This window comes from Oncorhynchus keta, chromosome 32, assembly GCF_023373465.1.
Source record: "Oncorhynchus keta strain PuntledgeMale-10-30-2019 chromosome 32, Oket_V2, whole genome shotgun sequence".
NCBI classification, from domain to species: Eukaryota; Metazoa; Chordata; class Actinopteri; order Salmoniformes; family Salmonidae; genus Oncorhynchus; species Oncorhynchus keta.
The window spans coordinates 11,602,096-11,625,871 of record NC_068452.1 but is presented as its reverse complement, the minus strand read 5'-3'; the positions used below and the strand labels follow the sequence as shown (position 1 = coordinate 11,625,871).

The 23,776-nt window shown below is 44.4% G+C and overlaps 2 protein-coding genes across 4 annotated transcripts in view; both read left to right on the top strand.

Moving 5' to 3' along the window:
- LOC127914390 (uncharacterized) overlaps positions 1-23,776 on the top strand; it is a 238,331-nt gene that overhangs the window by 195,690 nt on the left and 18,865 nt on the right. The gene's annotated exons all lie outside the window — the stretch shown is intronic.
- LOC118365749 (zinc finger protein OZF-like) overlaps positions 1-23,776 on the top strand; it is a 70,073-nt gene that overhangs the window by 40,246 nt on the left and 6,051 nt on the right. The window contains exon 2 of one of the 3 annotated variants that reach the window (XM_052490213.1): positions 19,879-19,952. The exons of 1 other annotated variant lie outside the window; for it this stretch is intronic. In XM_052490213.1, coding sequence (XP_052346173.1) covers positions 19,879-19,952 — 74 coding nt within the window. Of the gene's footprint in view, positions 1-19,878; positions 21,436-23,776 lie in introns of those variants that run through there. One more of the 3 variants, XM_035748111.2, reaches the window with a different exon arrangement.

The window sequence follows — 23,776 nt, the reverse complement described above, 5'->3', positions numbered from 1 at the left end:
CACACGCTAGCACCAGTGTTCCTATATCAGAACACACACTAGCACCAGTGTTCCTATATCAGAACACACTCTAGCACCAGTGTTCCTATATCAGAACACACTAGCACCAGTGTTCCTATATCAGAACACACTAGCACCAGTGTTCCTATATCAGAACACACTAGCACCAGTGTTCCTATATCAGAACACACACTAGCACCAGTGTTCCTATATCAGAACACACACTAGCACCAGTGTTCCTATATCAGACCACACCAGCACCAGTGTTCCTATATCAGACCACACCAGCACCAGTGTTCCTATATCAGACCACACCAGTGTTCCTATATCAGAACACACTAGCACCAGTGTTCCTATATCAGACTACACCAATGTTCCTATATCAGAACACACTAGCACCAGTGTTCCTAGCACCAGTGTTTCCTATATCAGAACACACCAGCACCAGTGTTCCTATATCAGAACACACAGCACCAGTGTTCCTATATCAGAACACACAGTAGCACCAGTGTTCCTATATCAGAACACACTAGCACCAGTGTTCCTATATCAGAACACACACACCAGTGTTCCTATATCAGAACACACCAGTGTTCCTATATCAGAACACACTCACCAGTGTTCCTATATCAGAACACACTAGCACCAGTGTTCCTATATCAGAACACACACTAGCACCAGTGTTCCTATATCAGAACACACACTAGCACCAGTGTTCCTATATCAGAACACACAGTAGCACCAGTGTTCCTATATCAGAACACACTAGCACCAGTGTTCCTATATCAGAACACACACTAGCACCAGTGTTCCTATATCAGAACACACACTAGCACCAGTGTTCCTATATCAGAACACAGCACCAGTGTTCCTATATCAGAACACAGTGTTCCTATATCAGAACACACCAGCACCAGTGTTCCTATATCAGAACACACACCAGTGTTCCTATATCAGAACACACCAGCACCAGTGTTCCTATATCAGAACACAGCACCAGTGTTCCTATATCAGAACACACAGCACCAGTGTTCCTATATCAGAACACACTAGCACCAGTGTTCCTATATCAGAACACACTAGCACCAGTGTTCCTATATCAGAACACACTAGCACCAGTGTTCCTATATCAGAACACACCAGCACCAGTGTTCCTATATCAGAACACACTAGCACCAGTGTTCCTATATCAGAACACAGCACCAGTGTTCCTATCAGAACACATGTTCCTATATCAGAACACACAGTAGCACCAGTGTTCCTATATCAGAACACACAGTAGCACCAGTGTTCCTATATCAGAACACACACTAGCACCAGTGTTCCTATATCAGAACACACCAGCACCAGTGTTCCTATATCAGAACACACTAGCACCAGTGTTCCTATATCAGAACACACTAGCACCAGTGTTCCTATATCAGAACACACTAGCACCAGTGTTCCTATATCAGAACACACTAGCACCAGTGTTCCTATATCAGAACACACAGTAGCACCAGTGTTCCTATATCAGAACACACGCTAGCACCAGTGTTCCTATATCAGAACACACACTAGCACCAGTGTTCCTATATCAGAACACACGCTAGCACCAGTGTTCCTATATCAGAACACACGCTAGCACCAGTGTTCCTATATCAGAACACACGCTAGCACCAGTGTTCCTATATCAGAACACACGCTAGCACCAGTGTTCCTATATCAGAACACACACGCTAGCACCAGTGTTCCTATATCAGAACACACCAGTGTTCCTATATCAGAACACACACCAGTGAGCACCAGTGTTCCTATATCAGAACACACACTAGCACCAGTGTTCCTATATCAGAACACACTAGCACCAGTGTTCCTATATCAGAACACACTAGCACCAGTGTTCCTATATCAGAACACACTAGCACCAGTGTTCCTATATCAGAACACACAGCACCAGTGTTCCTATATCAGAACACACACAGTGTTCATATCAGAACAGTGTTCCTATATCAGAACACACTAGCACCAGTGTTCCTATATCAGAACACACACTAGCACCAGTGTTCCTATATCAGAACACACAATAGCACCAGTGTTCCTATATCAGAACACACCAGCACCAGTGTTCCTATATCAGAACACACACCAGTAGCACCAGTGTTCCTATATCAGAACACACAGCACCAGTGTTCCTATATCAGAACACCAGCACCAGTGTTCCTATATCAGAACACACTAGCACCAGTGTTCCTATATCAGAACACACTAGCACCAGTGTTCCTATATCAGAACACACCAGCACCAGTGTTCCTATATCAGAACAGTGTTCCTATATCAGAACACACAGCACCAGTGTTCCTATATCAGAACACACTAGCACCAGTGTTCCTATATCAGAACACACCAGCACCAGTGTTCCTATATCAGAACACACACTAGCACCAGTGTTCCTATATCAGAACACACCAGCACCAGTGTTCCTATATCAGAACACACCAGCACCAGTGTTCCTATATCAGAACACACAGCACCAGTGTTCCTATATCAGAACACCAGTGTTCCTATATCAGAACACACAGTAGTACCAGTGTTCCTATATCAGAACGCACTAGCACCAGTGTTCCTATATCAGAACACACTAGCACCAGTGTTCCTATATCAGAACACAGTAGCACCAGTGTTCCTATATCAGAACACACTAGCACCTGTGTTCCTATATCAGACGACACCAATGTTCCTATATCAGACCACACCAGCGCCAGTGTTCCTATATCAGAACACACTAGCACCAGTGTTCCTATATCAGAACACACTAGCACCAGTGTTCCTATATCAGAACACACTAGCACCAGTGTTCCTATATCAGAACACACTAGCACCAGTGTTCCTATATCAGAACACACTAGCACCAGTGTTCCTATATCAGAACACACTAGCACCAGTGTTCCTATATCAGAACACACTAGCACCAGTGTTCCTATATCAGAACACACTAGCACCTGTGTTCCTATATCAGACGACACCAATGTTCCTATATCAGAACACACCAGCGCCAGTGTTCCTATATCAGAACACACTAGCACCAGTGTTCCTATATCAGAACACCAGCACCAGTGTTCCTATATCAGAACACACTAGCACCAGTGTTCCTATATCAGAACACACTAGCACCAGTGTTCCTATATCAGAACACACAGTAGCACCAGTGTTCCTATATCAGAACACACAGTAGCACCAGTGTTCCTATATCAGAACACACACAGCACCAGTGTTCCTATATCAGAACACACAGTAGCACCAGTGTTCCTATATCAGAACACACAGTAGCACCAGTGTTCCTATATCAGAACACACCAGCACCAGTGTTCCTATATCAGAACACTAGCACCACCAGTGTTCCTATATCAGAACACACTAGCACCAGTGTTCCTATATCAGAACACACACTAGCACCAGTGTTCCTATATCAGAACACACGCTAGCACCAGTGTTCCTATATCAGAACACACGCTAGCACCAGTGTTCCTATATCAGAACACACCAGCACCAGTGTTCCTATATCAGAACACACGCTAGCACCAGTGTTCCTATATCAGAACACACTAGCACCAGTGTTCCTATATCAGAACACACTAGCACCAGTGTTCCTATATCAGAACACACTAGCACCAGTGTTCCTATATCAGAACACACAGTAGCACCAGTGTTCCTATATCAGAACACACGCTAGCACCAGTGTTCCTATATCAGAACACACCAGCACCAGTGTTCCTATATCAGAACACACTAGCACCAGTGTTCCTATATCAGAACACACTAGCACCAGTGTTCCTATATCAGAACACACTAGCACCAGTGTTCCTATATCAGAACACCAGTGCACCAGTGTTCCTATATCAGAACACACTAGCACCAGTGTTCCTATATCAGAACACACTAGCACCAGTGTTCCTATATCAGAACACACACTAGCACCAGTGTTCCTATATCAGAACACACTAGCACCAGTGTTCCTATATCAGAACACACAGCACCAGTGTTCCTATATCAGAACACACAGCACCAGTGTTCCTATATCAGAACACACTAGCACCAGTGTTCCTATATCAGAACACACTAGCACCAGTGTTCCTATATCAGAACACACACTAGCACCAGTGTTCCTATATCAGACACACCAGTGTTCCTATATCAGACACACCAGTGTTCCTATATCAGAACACACTAGCACCAGTGTTCCTATATCAGACCACACCAGCACCAGTGTTCCTATATCAGACCACACCAGCACCAGTGTTCCTATATCAGACCACACCAGTGTTCCTATATCAGAACACACTAGCACCAGTGTTCGTATATCAGAACACACTAGCACCAGTGTTCCTATATCAGAACACACTAGCACCAGTGTTCCTATATCAGAACACACTAGCACCAGTGTTCCTATATCAGAACACACTAGCACCAGTGTTCCTATATCAGAACACACTAGCACCAGTGTTCCTATATCAGAACACACTAGCACCAGTGTTCCTATATCAGAACACACATAGCACCAGTGTTCCTATATCAGAACACACTAGCACCAGTGTTCCTATATCAGAACACACGCTAGCACCAGTGTTCCTATATCAGAACACACGCTAGCACCAGTGTTCCTATATCAGAACACACGCTAGCACCAGTGTTCCTATATCAGAACACACGCTAGCACCAGTGTTCCTATATCAGAACACACGCTAGCACCAGTGTTCCTATATCAGAACACACGCTAGCACCAGTGTTCCTATATCAGAACACACGCTAGCACCAGTGTTCCTATATCAGAACACACTAGCACCAGTGTTCCTATATCAGAACACACTAGCACCAGTGTTCCTATATCAGAACACACTAGCACCAGTGTTCCTATATCAGAACACACACCACCAGTGTTCCTATATCAGAACACACAGCACCAGTGTTCCTATATCAGAACACCAGTGTTCCTATATCAGAACACACAGTAGCACCAGTGTTCCTATATCAGAACACACAGTAGCACCAGTGTTCCTATATCAGAACACACAGTAGCACCAGTGTTCCTATATCAGAACACACAGTAGCACCAGTGTTCCTATATCAGAACACACACGCTAGCACCAGTGTTCCTATATCAGAACACACAGTAGCACCAGTGTTCCTATATCAGAACACACTAGCACCAGTGTTCCTATATCAGACACACACCAATGTTCCTATATCAGAACACCAGCACCAGTGTTCCTATATCAGAACACACACCAGTGTTCCTATATCAGCACCAGTGTTCCTATATCAGAACACACACTAGCACCAGTGTTCCTATATCAGAACACACCAGCACCAGTGTTCCTATATCAGACCACACCAGCACCAGTGTTCCTATATCAGACCACACCAGTGTTCCTATATCAGAACACACTAGCACCAGTGTTCCTATATCAGCACCAGTGTTCCTATATCAGAACACACACCAGTGTTCCTATATCAGAACACACAGCACCAGTGTTCCTATATCAGAACACACCAGCACCAGTGTTCCTATATCAGAACACACTAGCACCAGTGTTCCTATATCAGAACACACTAGCACCAGTGTTCCTATATCAGAACACACACTAGCACCAGTGTTCCTATATCAGAACACACTAGCACCAGTGTTCCTATATCAGAACACAGCACCAGTGTTCCTAGAACACCAGTGTTCCTATATCAGAACACACCAGTGTTCCTAGCACCAGTGTTCCTATATCAGAACACACTAGCACCAGTGTTCCTATATCAGACGACACCAGTGTTCCTATATCAGACCACACTAGCACCAGTGTTCTTATATCAGAACACACTAGCACCAGTGTTCCTATATCAGAACACACTAGCACCAGTGTTCCTATATCAGAACACAGCACCAGTGTTCCTATATCAGAACACACTAGCACCAGTGTTCCTATATCAGAACACACTAGCACCAGTGTTCCTATATCAGAACACACTAGCACCAGTGTTCCTATATCAGAACACACTAGCACCAGTGTTCCTATATCAGAACACACCAGCACCAGTGTTCCTATATCAGAACACACAGTAGCACCAGTGTTCCTATATCAGAACACACTAGCCAGTGTTCCTATATCAGAACACAGGGGAGTAGCACCAGTGTTCCTATATCAGAACACACAGTAGCACCAGTGTTCCTATATCAGACCACACCAGCACCAGTGTTCCTATATCAGACCACACCAGCACCAGTGTTCCTATATCAGAACACACACTAGCACCAGTGTTCCTATATCAGAACACACACTAGCACCAGTGTTCCTATATCAGAACACACGCTAGCACCAGTGTTCCTATATCAGAACACACGCTAGCACCAGTGTTCCTATATCAGAACACACACTAGCACCAGTGTTCCTATATCAGAACACACACTAGCACCAGTGTTCCTATATCAGAACACACACTAGCACCAGTGTTCCTATATCAGAACACACACCAGCACCAGTGTTCCTATATCAGAACACACGCTAGCACCAGTGTTCCTATATCAGAACACACAGCACCAGTGTTCCTATATCAGAACACACGCTAGCACCAGTGTTCCTATATCAGAACACACGCTAGCACCAGTGTTCCTATATCAGAACACACGCTAGCACCAGTGTTCCTATATCAGAACACACGCTAGCACCAGTGTTCCTATATCAGAACACACGCTAGCACCAGTGTTCCTATATCAGAACACACACACCAGTGTTCCTATATCAGAACACCACCAGTGTTCCTATATCAGAACACACACTAGCACCAGTGTTCCTATATCAGAACACACTAGCACCAGTGTTCCTATATCAGAACACACGCTAGCACCAGTGTTCCTATATCAGAACACACGCTAGCACCAGTGTTCCTATATCAGAACACACACTAGCACCAGTGTTCCTATATCAGAACACACACTAGCACCAGTGTTCCTATATCAGAACACACACCAGCACCAGTGTTCCTATATCAGACCACACCAGCACCAGTGTTCCTATATCAGACCACACCAGTGTTCCTATATCAGAACACACTAGCACCAGTGTTCCAATGTCAGACCACACCAGTGTTCCTATGTCAGACCACACCAGCACCAGTGTTCCTATATCAGACCACACCTGTGTTCCTATATCAGACCGCACCAGTGTTCCTATATCAGAACACACTAGCACCAGTGTTCCTATATCAGAACACACACCAGTGTTCCTATATCAGAACACACTAGCACCAGTGTTCCTATATCAGAACACACTAGCACCAGTGTTCCTATATCAGAACAGTGTTCCTATATCAGAACACACACTAGCACCAGTGTTCCTATATCAGAACACACCAGCACCAGTGTTCCTATATCAGACCACACCAGCACCAGTGTTCCTATATCAGACCACACCAGTGTTCCTACAGAACAGTGTTCCTATATCAGACTACACAATGTTCCTATATCAGAACACCAGTGTTCCTATATCAGAACATATCAGACACACTAGCACCAGTGTTCCTATATCAGAACACACTAGCACCAGTGTTCCTATATCAGAACACACCAGCACCAGTGTTCCTATATCAGAACACACCACCAGTGTTCCTATATCAGAACACACCTATATCAGAACACACTAGCACCAGTGTTCCTATATCAGAACACACTAGCACCAGTGTTCCTATATCAGAACACCAGTGTTCCTATATCAGAACACACACCAGCACCAGTGTTCCTATATCAGAACACACACCAGTGTTCCTATATCAGAACACACAGTAGCACCAGTGTTCCTATATCAGAACACACAGTAGCACCAGTGTTCCTATATCAGAACACACAGTAGCACCAGTGTTCCTATATCAGAACACACAGTAGCACCAGTGTTCCTATATCAGAACACACAGTAGCACCAGTGTTCCTATATCAGAACACACTAGCACCAGTGTTCCTATATCAGAACACACTAGCACCAGTGTTCCTATATCAGAACACACCAGCACCAGTGTTCCTATATCAGAACACACTAGCACCAGTGTTCCTATATCAGAACACACCACCAGTGTTCCTATATCAGAACACACAGAGCACCAGTGTTCCTATATCAGAACACACTAGCACCAGTGTTCCTATATCAGAACACACAGCACCAGTGTTCCTATATCAGAACACACAGCACCAGTGTTCCTATATCAGACACACACAGAACACACTAGCACCAGTGTTCCTATATCAGAACACACAGTAGCACCAGTGTTCCTATATCAGAACACACAGTAGCACCAGTGTTCCTATATCAGAACACACAGTAGCACCAGTGTTCCTATATCAGAACACACAGTAGCACCAGTGTTCCTATATCAGAACACACTAGCACCAGTGTTCCTATATCAGAACACACTAGCACCAGTGTTCCTATATCAGAACACACACCTAGCACCAGTGTTCCTATATCAGAACACACACTAGCACCAGTGTTCCTATATCAGAACACACTAGCACCAGTGTTCCTATATCAGAACACACACAGCACCAGTGTTCCTATATCAGAACACACTAGCACCAGTGTTCCTATATCAGAACACACTAGCACCAGTGTTCCTATATCAGAACACACACCAGTGTTCCTATATAGCACCAGTGTTCCTATATCAGAACACACTAGCACCAGTGTTCCTATATCAGAACACACTAGCACCAGTGTTCCTATATCAGAACACACTAGCACCAGTGTTCCTATATCAGAACACACCAGCACCAGTGTTCCTATATCAGAACACACTAGCACCAGTGTTCCTATATCAGAACACACTAGCACCAGTGTTCCTATATCAGAACACACTTGTTCCTATATCAGAACACACCAGCACCAGTGTTCCTATATCAGAACACACTAGCACCAGTGTTCCTATATCAGAACACACACCAGTGTTCCTATATCAGAACACAGCACCAGTGTTCCTATATCAGAACACACAGCTAGCACCAGTGTTCCTATATCAGAACACACAGCACCAGTGTTCCTATATCAGAACACACAGTAGCACCAGTGTTCCTATATCAGAACACACAGTAGCACCAGTGTTCCTATATCAGAACACACCAGCACCAGTGTTCCTATATCAGAACACAGTGTTCCTATATCAGCACCAGTGTTCCTATATCAGAACACACGCTAGCACCAGTGTTCCTATATCAGAACACACACCAGTGTTCCTATATCAGCACCAGTGTTCCTATATCAGAACACACACTAGCACCAGTGTTCCTATATCAGAACACACGCTAGCACCAGTGTTCCTATATCAGAACACACGCTAGCACCAGTGTTCCTATATCAGAACACACGCAGCACCAGTGTTCCTATATCAGAACACACCTAGCACCAGTGTTCCTATATCAGAACACACGCTAGCACCAGTGTTCCTATATCAGAACACACACTAGCACCAGTGTTCCTATATCAGAACACACGCTAGCACCAGTGTTCCTATATCAGAACACACGCTAGCACCAGTGTTCCTATATCAGAACACACAGTGTTCCTATGTTCCTATATCAGAACACACACATCAGAACACACTAGCACCAGTGTTCCTATATCAGAACACACTAGCACCAGTGTTCCTATATCAGAACACACCTAGCACCAGTGTTCCTATATCAGAACACACACCAGCACCAGTGTTCCTATATCAGACACACACCCAGTGTTCCTATATCAGACCACACCAGCACCAGTGTTCCTATATCAGACCACACACAGTGTTCCTATATCAGAACACACTAGCACCAGTGTTCCTATATCAGAACACACTATGTTCCTATATCAGAACACACTAGCACCAGTGTTCCTATATCAGAACACACTAGCACCAGTGTTCCTATATCAGACCACACCAGCACCAGTGTTCCTATATCAGAACACACTAGCACCAGTGTTCCTATATCAGAACACACACCAGTGTTCCTATATCAGAACACACACCAGTGTTCCTATATCAGAACACACAGTGTTCCTATATCAGAACACACTAGCACCAGTGTTCCTATATCAGAACACCACCAGTGTTCCTATATCAGAACACACACTAGCACCAGTGTTCCTATATCAGACCACACCAGTGTTCCTATATCAGAACACACTAGCACCAGTGTTCCTATATCAGACCACACCAGTGTTCCTATATCAGAACACACCAGCACCAGTGTTCCTATATCAGACCACACCTGTGTTCCTATATCAGAACGCACCAGTGTTCCTATATCAGACCGCACCAGTGTTCCTATATCAGACCGCACCAGTGTTCCTATATCAGAACACACCAGCACCAGTGTTCCTATATCAGAACACACTAGCACCAGTGTTCCTATATCAGAACACACCAATGTTCCTATATCAGAACACACTAGCACCAGTGTTCCTATATCAGAACACACTAGCACCAGTGTTCCTATATCAGAACACACTAGCACCAGTGTTCCTATATCAGAACACACAGTAGCACCAGTGTTCCTATATCAGAACACACAGTAGCACCAGTGTTCCTATATCAGAACACACAGTAGCACCAGTGTTCCTATATCAGAACACACAGTAGCACCAGTGTTCCTATATCAGAACACACAGTAGCACCAGTGTTCCTATATCAGAACACACAGTAGCACCAGTGTTCCTATATCAGACCACACCAGCACCAGTGTTCCTATATCAGACCACACCAGCACCAGTGTTCCTATATCAGAACACACTAGCACCAGTGTTCCTATATCAGAACACACCGTAGCACCAGTGTTCCTATATCAGAACACACAGCACCAGTGTTCCTATATCAGAACACACCACCAGTGTTCCTATATCAGAACACACAGCACCAGTGTTCCTATATCAGAACACACTAGCACCAGTGTTCCTATATCAGAACACACCAGCACCAGTGTTCCTATATCAGAACACACCAGCACCAGTGTTCCTATATCAGAACACACAGTAGCACCAGTGTTCCTATATCAGAACACACCAGTGTTCCTAGCACCAGTGTTCCTATATCAGAACACACACTAGCACCAGTGTTCCTATATCAGAACACACACTAGCACCAGTGTTCCTATATCAGAACACACAGCACCAGTGTTCCTATATCAGAACACACGTAGCACCAGTGTTCCTATATCAGAACACACTAGCACCAGTGTTCCTATATCAGAACACACAGCACCAGTGTTCCTATATCAGAACACACACCACCAGTGTTCCTATATCAGAACACACACTAGCACCAGTGTTCCTATATCAGAACACACAGCACCAGTGTTCCTATATCAGAACACACGCTAGCACCAGTGTTCCTATATCAGAACACACGCAGCACCAGTGTTCCTATATCAGAACACACGCTAGCACCAGTGTTCCTATATCAGAACACACGCAGCACCAGTGTTCCTATATCAGAACACACGCTAGCACCAGTGTTCCTATATCAGAACACACGCTAGCACCAGTGTTCCTATATCAGAACACACGCTAGCACCAGTGTTCCTATATCAGAACACACGCTAGCACCAGTGTTCCTATATCAGAACACACGCTAGCACCAGTGTTCCTATATCAGAACACACTAGCACCAGTGTTTGTATATCAGAACACACTAGCACCAGTGTTTTTATATCAGAACACACTAGCACCAGTGTTCCTATATCAGAACACACGCTAGCACCAGTGTTCCTATATCAGAACACACGAGCACCAGTGTTCCTATATCAGAACACACTAGCACCAGTGTTCCTATATCAGACCACACACCAGCACCAGTGTTCCTATATCAGAACACACAGACAGCACCAGTGTTCCTATATCAGAACACACAGTAGCACCAGTGTTCCTATATCAGAACACACACCAGTGTTCCTATATCAGAACACACAGCACCAGTGTTCCTATATCAGAACACACACTAGCACCAGTGTTCCTATATCAGAACACACACCACCAGTGTTCCTATATCAGAACACACTAGCACCAGTGTTCCTATATCAGACACCTAGCACCAGTGTTCCTATATCAGAACACACCAGCACCAGTTTCCTATATCAGACCACACCAGTGTTCCTATATCAGACCACACACCAGTGTTCCTATATCAGAACACACTAGCACCAGTGTTCCTATATCAGACCACATATCAGAACAGCACCAGTGTTCCTATATCAGAACACACGAGCACCAGTGTTCCTATATCAGAACACACTAGCACCAGTGTTCCTATATCAGAACACACTAGCACCAGTGTTCCTATATCAGAACACACTAGCACCAGTGTTCCTATATCAGAACACACTAGCACCAGTGTTCCTATATCAGAACACACTAGCACCAGTGTTCCTATATCAGAACACACTAGCACCAGTGTTCCTATATCAGAACACACTAGCACCAGTGTTCCTATATCAGAACACACTAGCACCAGTGTTCCTATATCAGAACACACTAGCACCAGTGTTCCTATATCAGAACACACTAGCAGCACCAGTGTTCCTATATCAGAACACACTAGCACCAGTGTTCCTATATCAGAACACACAATAGCACCAGTGTTCCTATATCAGAACACACTAGCACCAGTGTTCCTATATCAGAACACACTAGCACCAGTGTTCCTATATCAGAACACACTAGCACCAGTGTTCCTATATCAGAACACACAGTAGCACCAGTGTTCCTATATCAGAACACACTAGCACACCAGTGTTCCTATATCAGAACACACAGTAGCACCAGTGTTCCTATATCAGAACACACAGTAGCACCAGTGTTCCTATATCAGAACACACTAGCACCAGTGTTCCTATATCAGAACACACCAGCACCAGTGTTCCTATATCAGAACACACTAGCACCAGTGTTCCTATATCAGAACACACCAGTGTTCCTATATCAGAACACACGCTAGTGTTCCTATATCAGAACACACTAGCACCAGTGTTCCTATATCAGAACACACGCTAGCACCAGTGTTCCTATATCAGAACACACGCTAGCACCAGTGTTCCTATATCAGAACACACGCTAGCACCAGTGTTCCTATATCAGAACACACACTAGCACCAGTGTTCCTATATCAGAACACACGCTAGCACCAGTGTTCCTATATCAGAACACACGCTAGCACCAGTTTTCCTATATCAGAACACACCAGCACCAGTGTTCCTATATCAGACCACACCACCAGTGTTCCTATATCAGAACACACACTAGCACCAGTGTTCCTATATCAGAACACACGCTAGCACCAGTGTTCCTATATCAGAACACACTAGCACCAGTGTTCCTATATCAGAACACACACTAGCACCAGTGTTCCTATATCAGAACACACGCTAGCACCAGTGTTCCTATATCAGAACACACGCTAGCACCAGTGTTCCTATATCAGAACACACCAGCACCAGTGTTCCTATATCAGAACACACCAGCACCAGTGTTCCTATATCAGAACACACGCTAGCACCAGTGTTCCTATATCAGAACACACGCTAGCACCAGTGTTCCTATATCAGAACACACGCTAGCACCAGTGTTCCTATATCAGAACACACGCTAGCACCAGTGTTCCTATATCAGAACACACCAGCACCAGTGTTCCTATATCAGAACACACGCTAGCACCAGTGTTCCTATATCAGAACACACGCTAGCACCAGTGTTCCTATATCAGAACACACACTAGCACCAGTGTTCCTATATCAGAACACACGCTAGCACCAGTGTTCCTATATCAGAACACACTAGCACCAGTGTTCCTATATCAGAACACACTAGCACCAGTGTTCCTATATCAGAACACACGCTAGCACCAGTGTTCCTATATCAGAACACACAGCACCAGTGTTCCTAGCACCAGTGTTCCTATATCAGAACACACACTAGCACCAGTGTTCCTATATCAGAACACACACAGCACCAGTGTTCCTATATCAGAACACACACTAGCACCAGTGTTCCTATATCAGAACACACAGCACCAGTGTTCCTATATCAGAACACACCTAGCACCAGTGTTCCTATATCAGAACACACGCTAGCACCAGTGTTCCTATATCAGAACACACGCTAGCACCAGTGTTCCTATATCAGAACACACGCTAGCACCAGTGTTCCTATATCAGAACCAGCACCAGTGTTCCTATATCAGAACACCAGCACCAGTGTTCCTATATCAGACACACACCAGTACACCAGTGTTCCTATATCAGAACACACTATAGCACCAGTGTTCCTATATCAGAACACACTAGCACCAGTGTTCCTATATCAGAACACACACTATCACCAGTGTTCCTATATCAGACCACACCAGCACCAGTGTTCCTATATCAGACCACACCAGCACCAGTGTTCCTATATCAGACCACACCAGTGTTCCTATATCAGAACACACTAGCACCAGTGTTCCTATATCAGACCACACCAGTGTTCCTATATCAGAACACACCAGCACCAGTGTTCCTATATCAGACCACACCAGTGTTCCTATATCAGACCACACCAGCACCAGTGTTCCTATATCAGACCACACCAGTGTTCCTATATCAGACCGCACCAGTGTTCCTATATCAGACCACACCAGCACCAGTGTTCCTATATCAGACCACTAGCACCAGTGTTCCTATATCAGAACACACTAGCACCAGTGTTCCTATATCAGACTACACCAATGTTCCTATATCAGAACACACTAGCACCAGTGTTCCTATATCAGAACACACTAGCACCAGTGTTTTTATATCAGAACACACTAGCACCAGTGTTCCTATATCAGAACACACTAGCACCAGTGTTCCTATATCAGAACACACTAGCACCAGTGTTCCTATATCAGAACACACTAGCACCAGTGTTCCTATATCAGACTAGCACCAGTGTTCCTATATCAGAACACACTAGCACCAGTGTTCCTATGTCAGACCACACCAGTGTTCCTATATCAGACCACACCAGCACCAGTGTTCCTATATCAGACCACACCAGTGTTCCTATATCAGACCGCACCAGTGTTCCTATATCAGACCGCACCAGTGTTCCTATATCAGAACACACCAGCACCAGTGTTCCTATATCAGAACACACGCTAGCACCAGTGTTCCTATATCAGAACACACCAGCACCAGTGTTCCTATATCAGAACACACGCTAGCACCAGTGTTCCTATATCAGAACACACGCTAGCACCAGTGTTCCTATATCAGAACACACGCTAGCACCAGTGTTCCTATATCAGAACACACAGTAGCACCAGTGTTCCTATATCAGAACACACTAGCACCAGTGTTCCTATATCAGAACACACTAGCACCAGTGTTCCTATATCAGAACACACTAGCACCAGTGTTCCTATATCAGAACACACTAGCACCAGTGTTCCTATATCAGAACACACTAGCACCAGTGTTCCTATATCAGAACACACTAGCACCAGTGTTCCTATATCAGAACACACTAGCACCAGTGTTCCTATATCAGAACACACTAGCACCAGTGTTCCTATATCAGACCACACCAGTGTTCCTATATCAGACCACACCAGCACCAGTGTTCCTATATCAGACCACACCAGCACCAGTGTTCCTATATCAGACCACACCAGCACCAGTGTTCCTATATCAGACCACACCAGCACCAGTGTTCCTATATCAGACCGCACCAGTGTTCCTATATCAGAACACACTAGCACCAGTGTTCCTATATCAGAACACACTAGCACCAGTGTTCCTATATCAGAACACACTAGCACCAGTGTTCCTATATCAGAACACACTAGCACCAGTGTTCCTATATCAGAACACACTAGCACCAGTGTTCCTATATCAGAACACACTAGCACCAGTGTTCCTATATCAGAACACACTAGCACCAGTGTTCCTATATCAGAACACACTAGCACCAGTGTTCCTATATCAGAACACACTAGCACCAGTGTTCCTATATCAGAACACACCAGCACCAGTGTTCCTATATCAGACACACCAGTGTTCCTATATCAGACCACACCAGCACCAGTGTTCCTATATCAGAACACACCAGCACCAGTGTTCCTATATCAGAACACACCAGCACCAGTGTTCCTATATCAGAACACACAAGCACCAGTGTTCCTATATCAGAACACACACACTAGCACCAGTGTTCCTATATCAGAACACACAGTAGCACCAGTGTTCCTATATCAGAACACACTAGCACCAGTGTTCCTATATCAGAACACACTAGCACCAGTGTTCTTATATCAGAACACACTAGCACCAGTGTTCCTATATCAGAACACACTAGCACCAGTGTTCCTATATCAGAACACACTAGCACCAGTGTTCCTATATCAGAACACACGAGCACCAGTGTTCCTATATCAGAACACACACTAGCACCAGTGTTCCTATATCAGAACACACTAGCACCAGTGTTTGTATATCAGAACACACTAGCACCAGTGTTTTTATATCAGAACACACTAGCACCAGTGTTCCTATATCAGAACACATGAGCACCAGTGTTCCTATATCAGACCACACCAGTGTTCCTATATCAGAACCAGTGTTCCTATATCAGAACCACACCAGTGTTCCTATATCAGAACACACACACCAGTGTTCCTATATCAGAACACACACTAGCACCAGTGTTCCTATATCAGAACACACACCAGCACCAGTGTTCCTATATCAGAACACACAGTGTTCCTAGCACCAGTGTTCCTATATCAGACCACACCAGCACCAGTGTTCCTATATCAGAACACACCAGTGTTCCTATATCAGAACACCAGTGTGTTCCTATATCAGACACACCAATGTTCCTATATCAGAACACACCAGCACCAGTGTTCCTATATCAGACCACACCAGTGTTCCTATATCAGAACACACAGCACCAGTGTTCCTATATCAGAACACACCAGCACCAGTGTTCCTATATCAGAACACACAATAGCACCAGTGTTCCTATATCAGAACACACCTATATCAGAACACACGCTAGCACCAGTGTTCCTATATCAGAACACACGCTAGCACCAGTGTTCCTATATCAGAACACACAATAGCACCAGTGTTCCTATATCAGAACACACAGTAGTACCAGTGTTCCTATATCAGAACACACTAGCACCAGTGTTCCTATATCAGAACACACACTAGCACCAGTGTTCCTATATCAGAACACACTAGCACCAGTGTTCCTATATCAGAACACACACTAGCACCAGTGTTCCTATATCAGAACACAGTAGCACCAGTGTTCCTATATCAGAACACACTAGCACCTGTGTTCCTATATCAGACCACACCAGTGTTCCTATATCAGACCACACCAGCGCCAGTGTTCCTATATCAGACCACACCAGCACCAGTGTTCCTATATCAGACCACACTAGCACCAGTGTTCCTATATCAGAACACACTAGCACCAGTGTTCCTATATCAGAACACACTAGCACCAGTGTTCCTATATCAGAACACACTAGCACCAGTGTTCCTATATCAGAACACACTAGCACCAGTGTTCCTATATCAGAACACACTAGCACCAGTGTTCCTATATCAGAACACACTAGCACCAGTGTTCCTATATCAGAACACACTAGCACCAGTGTTCCTATATCAGAACACACTAGCACCAGTGTTCCTATATCAGAACACACTAGCACCAGTGTTCCTATATCAGAACACACTAGCACCAGTGTTCCTATATCAGAACACACTAGCACCAGTGTTCCTATATCAGAACACACACTAGCACCAGTGTTCCTATATCAGAACACACAGTAGCACCAGTGTTCCTATATCAGAACGCACTAGCACCAGTGTTCCTATATCAGAACACACAGTAGCACCAGTGTTCCTATATCAGAACACACACTAGCACCAGTGTTCCTATATCAGAACACAGTAGCACCAGTGTTCCTATATCAGACCACACCAGCACCAGTGTTCCTATATCAGACCACACCAGCACCAGTGTTCCTATATCAGACCGCACCAGTGTTCCTATATCAGAACACACTAGCACCAGTGTTCCTATATCAGACGACACCAATGTTCCTATATCAGAACACGCTAGCACCAGTGTTCCTATATCAGAACACACGCTAGCACCAGTGTTCCTATATCAGAACACACACTAGCACCAGTGTTCCTATATCAGAACACACGCTAGCACCAGTGTTCCTATATCAGAACACACAATAGCACCAGTGTTCCTATATCAGAACACACACGAGCACCAGTGTTCCTATATCAGAACACACCAGCACCAGTGTTCCTATATCAGACCACACCAGTGTTCCTCTATTAGACCACACCAGTGTTCCTATATCAGAACACACCCACCAGTGTTCCTATATCAGAACACACACCACCAGTGTTCCTATATCAGAACACACTAGCACCAGTGTTCCTATATCAGAACACACACCAGTGTTCCTATATCAGAACACACCAGTGTTCCTATATCAGACCACAGAACACAGCACCAGTGTTCCTATATCAGAACAAACGCGAGCACCAGTTTTCCTATATCAGAACACACCAGCACCAGTGTTCCTATATCAGACCACACCAGTGTTCCTCTATTAGACCACACCAGTGTTCCTCTATTAGACCACACCAGTGTTCCTCTATTAGACCACACCAGTGTTCCTATATCAGAACACACACTAGCACCAGTGTTCCTATATCAGAAAACACACTAGCACCAGTGTTCCTATATCAGAAAACACACTAGCACCAGTGTTCCTATATCAGAACACACGATAGCACCAGTGTTCCTATATCAGAACACACACTAGCACCAGTGTTCCTATATCAGAACACACACTAGCACCAGTGTTCCTATATCAGAACACACACTAGCACCAGTGTTCCTATATCAGAACACACACTAGCAACAGTGTTCCTATATCAGAACACACACTAGCACCAGTGTTCCTATATCAGAACACACTAGCACCAGTGTTCCTATATCAGACACACTAGACACCAGTGTTCCTATATCAGAACACACTAGCACCAGTGTTCCTATATCAGAACACACTATATCAGCACCAGTGTTCCTATATCAGAACACACTAGCACCAGTGTTCCTATATCAGAACACACAGCACCAATGTTCCTATATCAGAACACACTGTTGTTCCTATATCAGAACACACTAGCACCAGTGTTCCTATATCAGAACACACTAGCACCAGTGTTCCTATATCAGAACACACACTAGCACCAGTGTTCCTATATCAGAACACACACTAGCAACAGTGTTCCTATATCAGAACACACACTAGCAACAGTGTTCCTATATCAGAACACACTCGCACCAGTGTTTCTTATTGCCTCAATTTGCTGCTTCGGCTTGTTGTTATTTCATTCTTTTCTTTTCTTCTTGTACCATCGGCCATGGTCATAGGAGCCTATATTCATTGATACCTATATTCATTCATATTAATGAACCTCCTCTGTCGCAATCCAAATGCTAGGCTATAAACATGGGGTAATAATGTCTAGATGATTCTTTCTAGTGATCATTAGTTTATGAATTGCCTGGCTGGACTGTGGGACAGTGGAGATTAGTTGATGAATTGCCCGGCTGGGCTGTGGGACAGTGGATGTGTAGGAATGATTCAAATAGAACATTCATTACCCGGGTAGTATTGTGAATAACTAACGGCTATAACCAATCAGGATCCAGGATCAAAATGTTGTGTTATAATGAAATATCTAGACCTCAATAGGAAGACTGTTTTGTCATATGGAGGTTTTAGTCCGGTGTCTGTTTAACTAAATACTTTGTTTGTCTTTGGCAGGAGAGAGACCAGACTCTCCCCCTGACAGACGGAAGAGTCCTTCAGGGGAAACAGACCCAGAGACTCCCAAAGCAGTGAGACGACATCACTGCTCCCTGTGTGGAAGGAGTTTTACCAAGTTAGGGAACCTAAAAGAGCATGAGAGAAAACACACAGGAGAAAAGCCTTTCCAATGCTCCCAGTGTGGAAAGAGATTTTCACGAACTCATGAACTAATATTACATGAAAGGACACACACAGGGGAAAAACCACACAGTTGCTCCCAGTGTGGAAAGAGTTTTACGCAGTTAGGGAACTTAAAAAAACACAAGAGAGTACACTCTGGAGAAAAGCCTTACCCCTGTTCCCATTGTGGAAAATATTTTAGGTTGTCAGAACACTTAAAATCACATGAGAGGACACACACAGGGGAAAAAACACACAATTGCGTCCAGTGTGGAAAGAGTTTTTCCCATCTAGGGAACCTAAAAAAACATAAGAGAATACACACTGGAGAGAAGCCTTACCCCTGTTCCCATTGTGGAAAGAATTTTAGGTTATTACAAAACTTAAAATCACACGAGAGGACACACACAGGGGAAAAACCACACAATTGCGTCCAGTGTGGAAAGAGTTTTTCCCATTTAGGGAACCTGAACAAACATAAGAAAATACACTCTGGAGAGAAACCTTACCCCTGTTCTCATTGCGGAAAGAATTTTACATTGTCAGAAAGCTTAAAATCACATGAGAGGACACACACAGGGGAAAAACCACACAATTGCTCCCAGTGTGGAAAGAGTTTTTCCCACTCAGCAACCCTGAATCAACATAAGAGAATACATTCTCGAGATAAGCCTTACCACTGTTCCCAATGTGGAAAGAATTTTGCATTGTCAGATAACCTGAAAGAGCATGAGAGGACACACACAGGAGAGAAGCCTTACCAATGCTCCCAGTGTGGAAAGAGATTTTCAAGCTCACCGGACCTAAAGAAGCATGAAAGGACACACACAGGAGAAAATCCTTACCACTGCTCCCAGTGTGGAAAGAGTTTTACTGACTTAGATAGCCTGAACGTACATAAGCTAATACACTCTAAAGCGAAACCGTACCATTGTTCCCAGTGTGGAAAGAGTTTTACTAAGCTAGGGAACCTGAAAAGGCATGTGGACAAACACACACAGGGGAGGATAACCTCACAGTTTGGAAAGAGTTTTAGTTAGGGAACCCAATTGTGGAAAGACATTTTCCCAGACAGAGGACCTGAAATCACATGACAGAATAGACAGGCTGTGTTCTGACTGATGTTTGACCGTTGTTTTATGTCACATTAAATCATATTGTTTATATTAAATTTAACTCAAATATAGGCCTCTACTTTTGTTTTAGTTTTTTCCTCTGGAGACATGATTATGTCTAAAATAAGATTACAATTTTAAAATGTGTTTAATTGAATACAAGTATGAACCCTTATTATTCCACAATGTGCCGATTGTAAAAATTATTTCATTAATGCAACGTCATCTGAATAAACTGTATAGAATGAGGTTAGCCGCTAGTGGACATTCATTATCTACATCTATGTACTTACAGAAATGAGTTATTCTGAATGGAGGGCTGGAAGGTGGATAACACAACGTATCAGGACAGGTCTTCTGATTGGGTGAATGGATGGCTGGAGGGGTCTTCTGATTGGGTGAATGGATGTCAGGACAGGTCTTCTGAGTGGGTGATTGGATGGCTGGATGGTAGATAACACAACATGTCAGTCAGAACAGCAGGAGAGGGTTTTGGGAGCTTTTAACCTTTTTATTTAAATTAGTTTGCTTCTTTAGTCTTTTTGGTTTTCAATAGGCTTTGTCTATTACAGCGAACACCTGGTAAAGAGAAACTTGTCATCTCTGATCCACCTCAGTAGTCCTGTAGTGTCCACCTATCTGGTAAAGAGGAGGTGATCATCTCTGATCCACCTCAGTAGTCCTGTAGTGTCCACCTATCTGGTAAAGAGGTTACCATCTCTGATCCACCTCAGTAGTCCTGTAAGTGTCCACCTATCTGGTAAAGAGGTTACCATCTCTGATCCACCTCAGTAGTACTGTAGTGTCCACCTATCTGGTAAAGAGGAACTTATCATCTCTGATCCCCCTCAGTAGTCCTGTAGTGTCCACCTATCTGGTCAAGAGGAACTTACCATCATCTCTGGTCCACCTCAGTAATCATGTAGTGTCCACCTATCTGGTAAAGAGGAGGTGGGGTTTGCACATTGTAGTCTATTCCATTTTCCTTAAGTGAAATTTCCACCCACCTGGTGAACCTGGCCATGCAAAACAAACTAGCCCAATATTTCTGCCTCATGGACATAGCAGGTTAGGAGGCTGAGGTTAAGGTTAGGAAAGGGTTAGCTAAATTGCTCTCCTAACCTGCTACGAAATGTCACTTGCGGTCGTAACTGTACTCCATCTAGTCACAACCGAGAATCATGAATTGACTTCCTGAAACTATTCAACCACTGTGGTTCGTCTGTGAGCTAGCTGATCAACCAATAGTTTGAGTTGCCTGATCCTGTGGTATTCTGTTCACTAGGAGAATCAGTATGTACAGTGGGGAGAACAAGTATTTGATACACTGCCGATTTTGCAGGTTTATCATAGGTACACTTCAACTGTGAGAGACCTAATCTAAAACAAAAATCCAGAAAATCACATTGTATGATTTTTAAGTAATTAATTTGCATTTTATTTCATGACAAGTATTTGATACATTAGAAAAGCCGAACTTAATATTTGGTACAGAAACATTTGTTTGCAATCACAGAGATCATACGTTTCCTGTAGTTCTTGACCAGGTTTGCACACACTGCAGCAGGGATTTTGGCCCACTCCTCCATACAGACCTTCTCCAGATCCTTCAGGTTTCGGGGCTGTCACTGGGCAATACGGACTTTCAGCTCCCTCCAAAGATTTTCTATTGGGTTCAGGTCTGGAGACTGGCTAGGCCACTCCAGGACCTTGAGATGCTTCTTACGGAGCCAATTCTTAGTTGCCCTGGCTTAGTTGCCCTGGCTGTGTATTTCGGGTCGTTGTCATGCTGGAAGGCCCAGCCACGACCCATCTTCAATGCTCTTACTGAGGGAAGGAGGTTGTTGGTCAAGATCTTGCGATACATGGCCCCATCCTTCCTCCCCTCAATGTGGTGCAGTCGTCCTGTCCCCTTTGCAGAAAAGCATCCCCAAAGAATGATGTTTCCACCTCCTTGCTTCACGGTTGGGATGGTGTTCTTGGGGTTGTACTCATCCTTCTTCTTCCTCCAAACACGGCGAGTGGAGTTTAGACCGAAAAGCTCTATTTTTGTCTCATCAGACCACATGACCTTCTCCCATTCCTCCTCTGGATCATCCAGATGGTCATTGGAAAACTTCAGACGGGCCTGGCCATGCGCTGGCTTGAGCAGGGGGACCTTGCGTGCGCTGCAGGATTTTAATCCATGACGGCGTAGTGTGTTTCTAATGGTTTTCTTTGAGACTGTGGTCCCATCTCTCTTCAGGTCATTGACCAGGTCCTGCCGTGTAGTTTTGGGCTGATCCCTCCCCTTCCTCATGATCATTGATGCCCCATAAGGTGAGATCTTGCATGGAGCCCCAGACTGAGGGTGATTGACCGTCATCTTGAACGTCTTCCACTTCTTCCAACTTCTTCCATTGCGCCAACAGTTGTTGCCTTCTCACCAAGCTGCTTGCCTATTGTCCTATAGCCCATCCCAGCCTTGTGCAGGTCTACAATTTTAGCCCTGATGTCCTTACACAGCTCTCTGGTCTTGGCCATTGTGGAGAGGTTGGAGTCTGTTGGATTGAGTGTGTAGACAGGTGTATTTTATACAGGTAACGAGTTCAGACAGGTGCAGTTAATACAGGTAATGA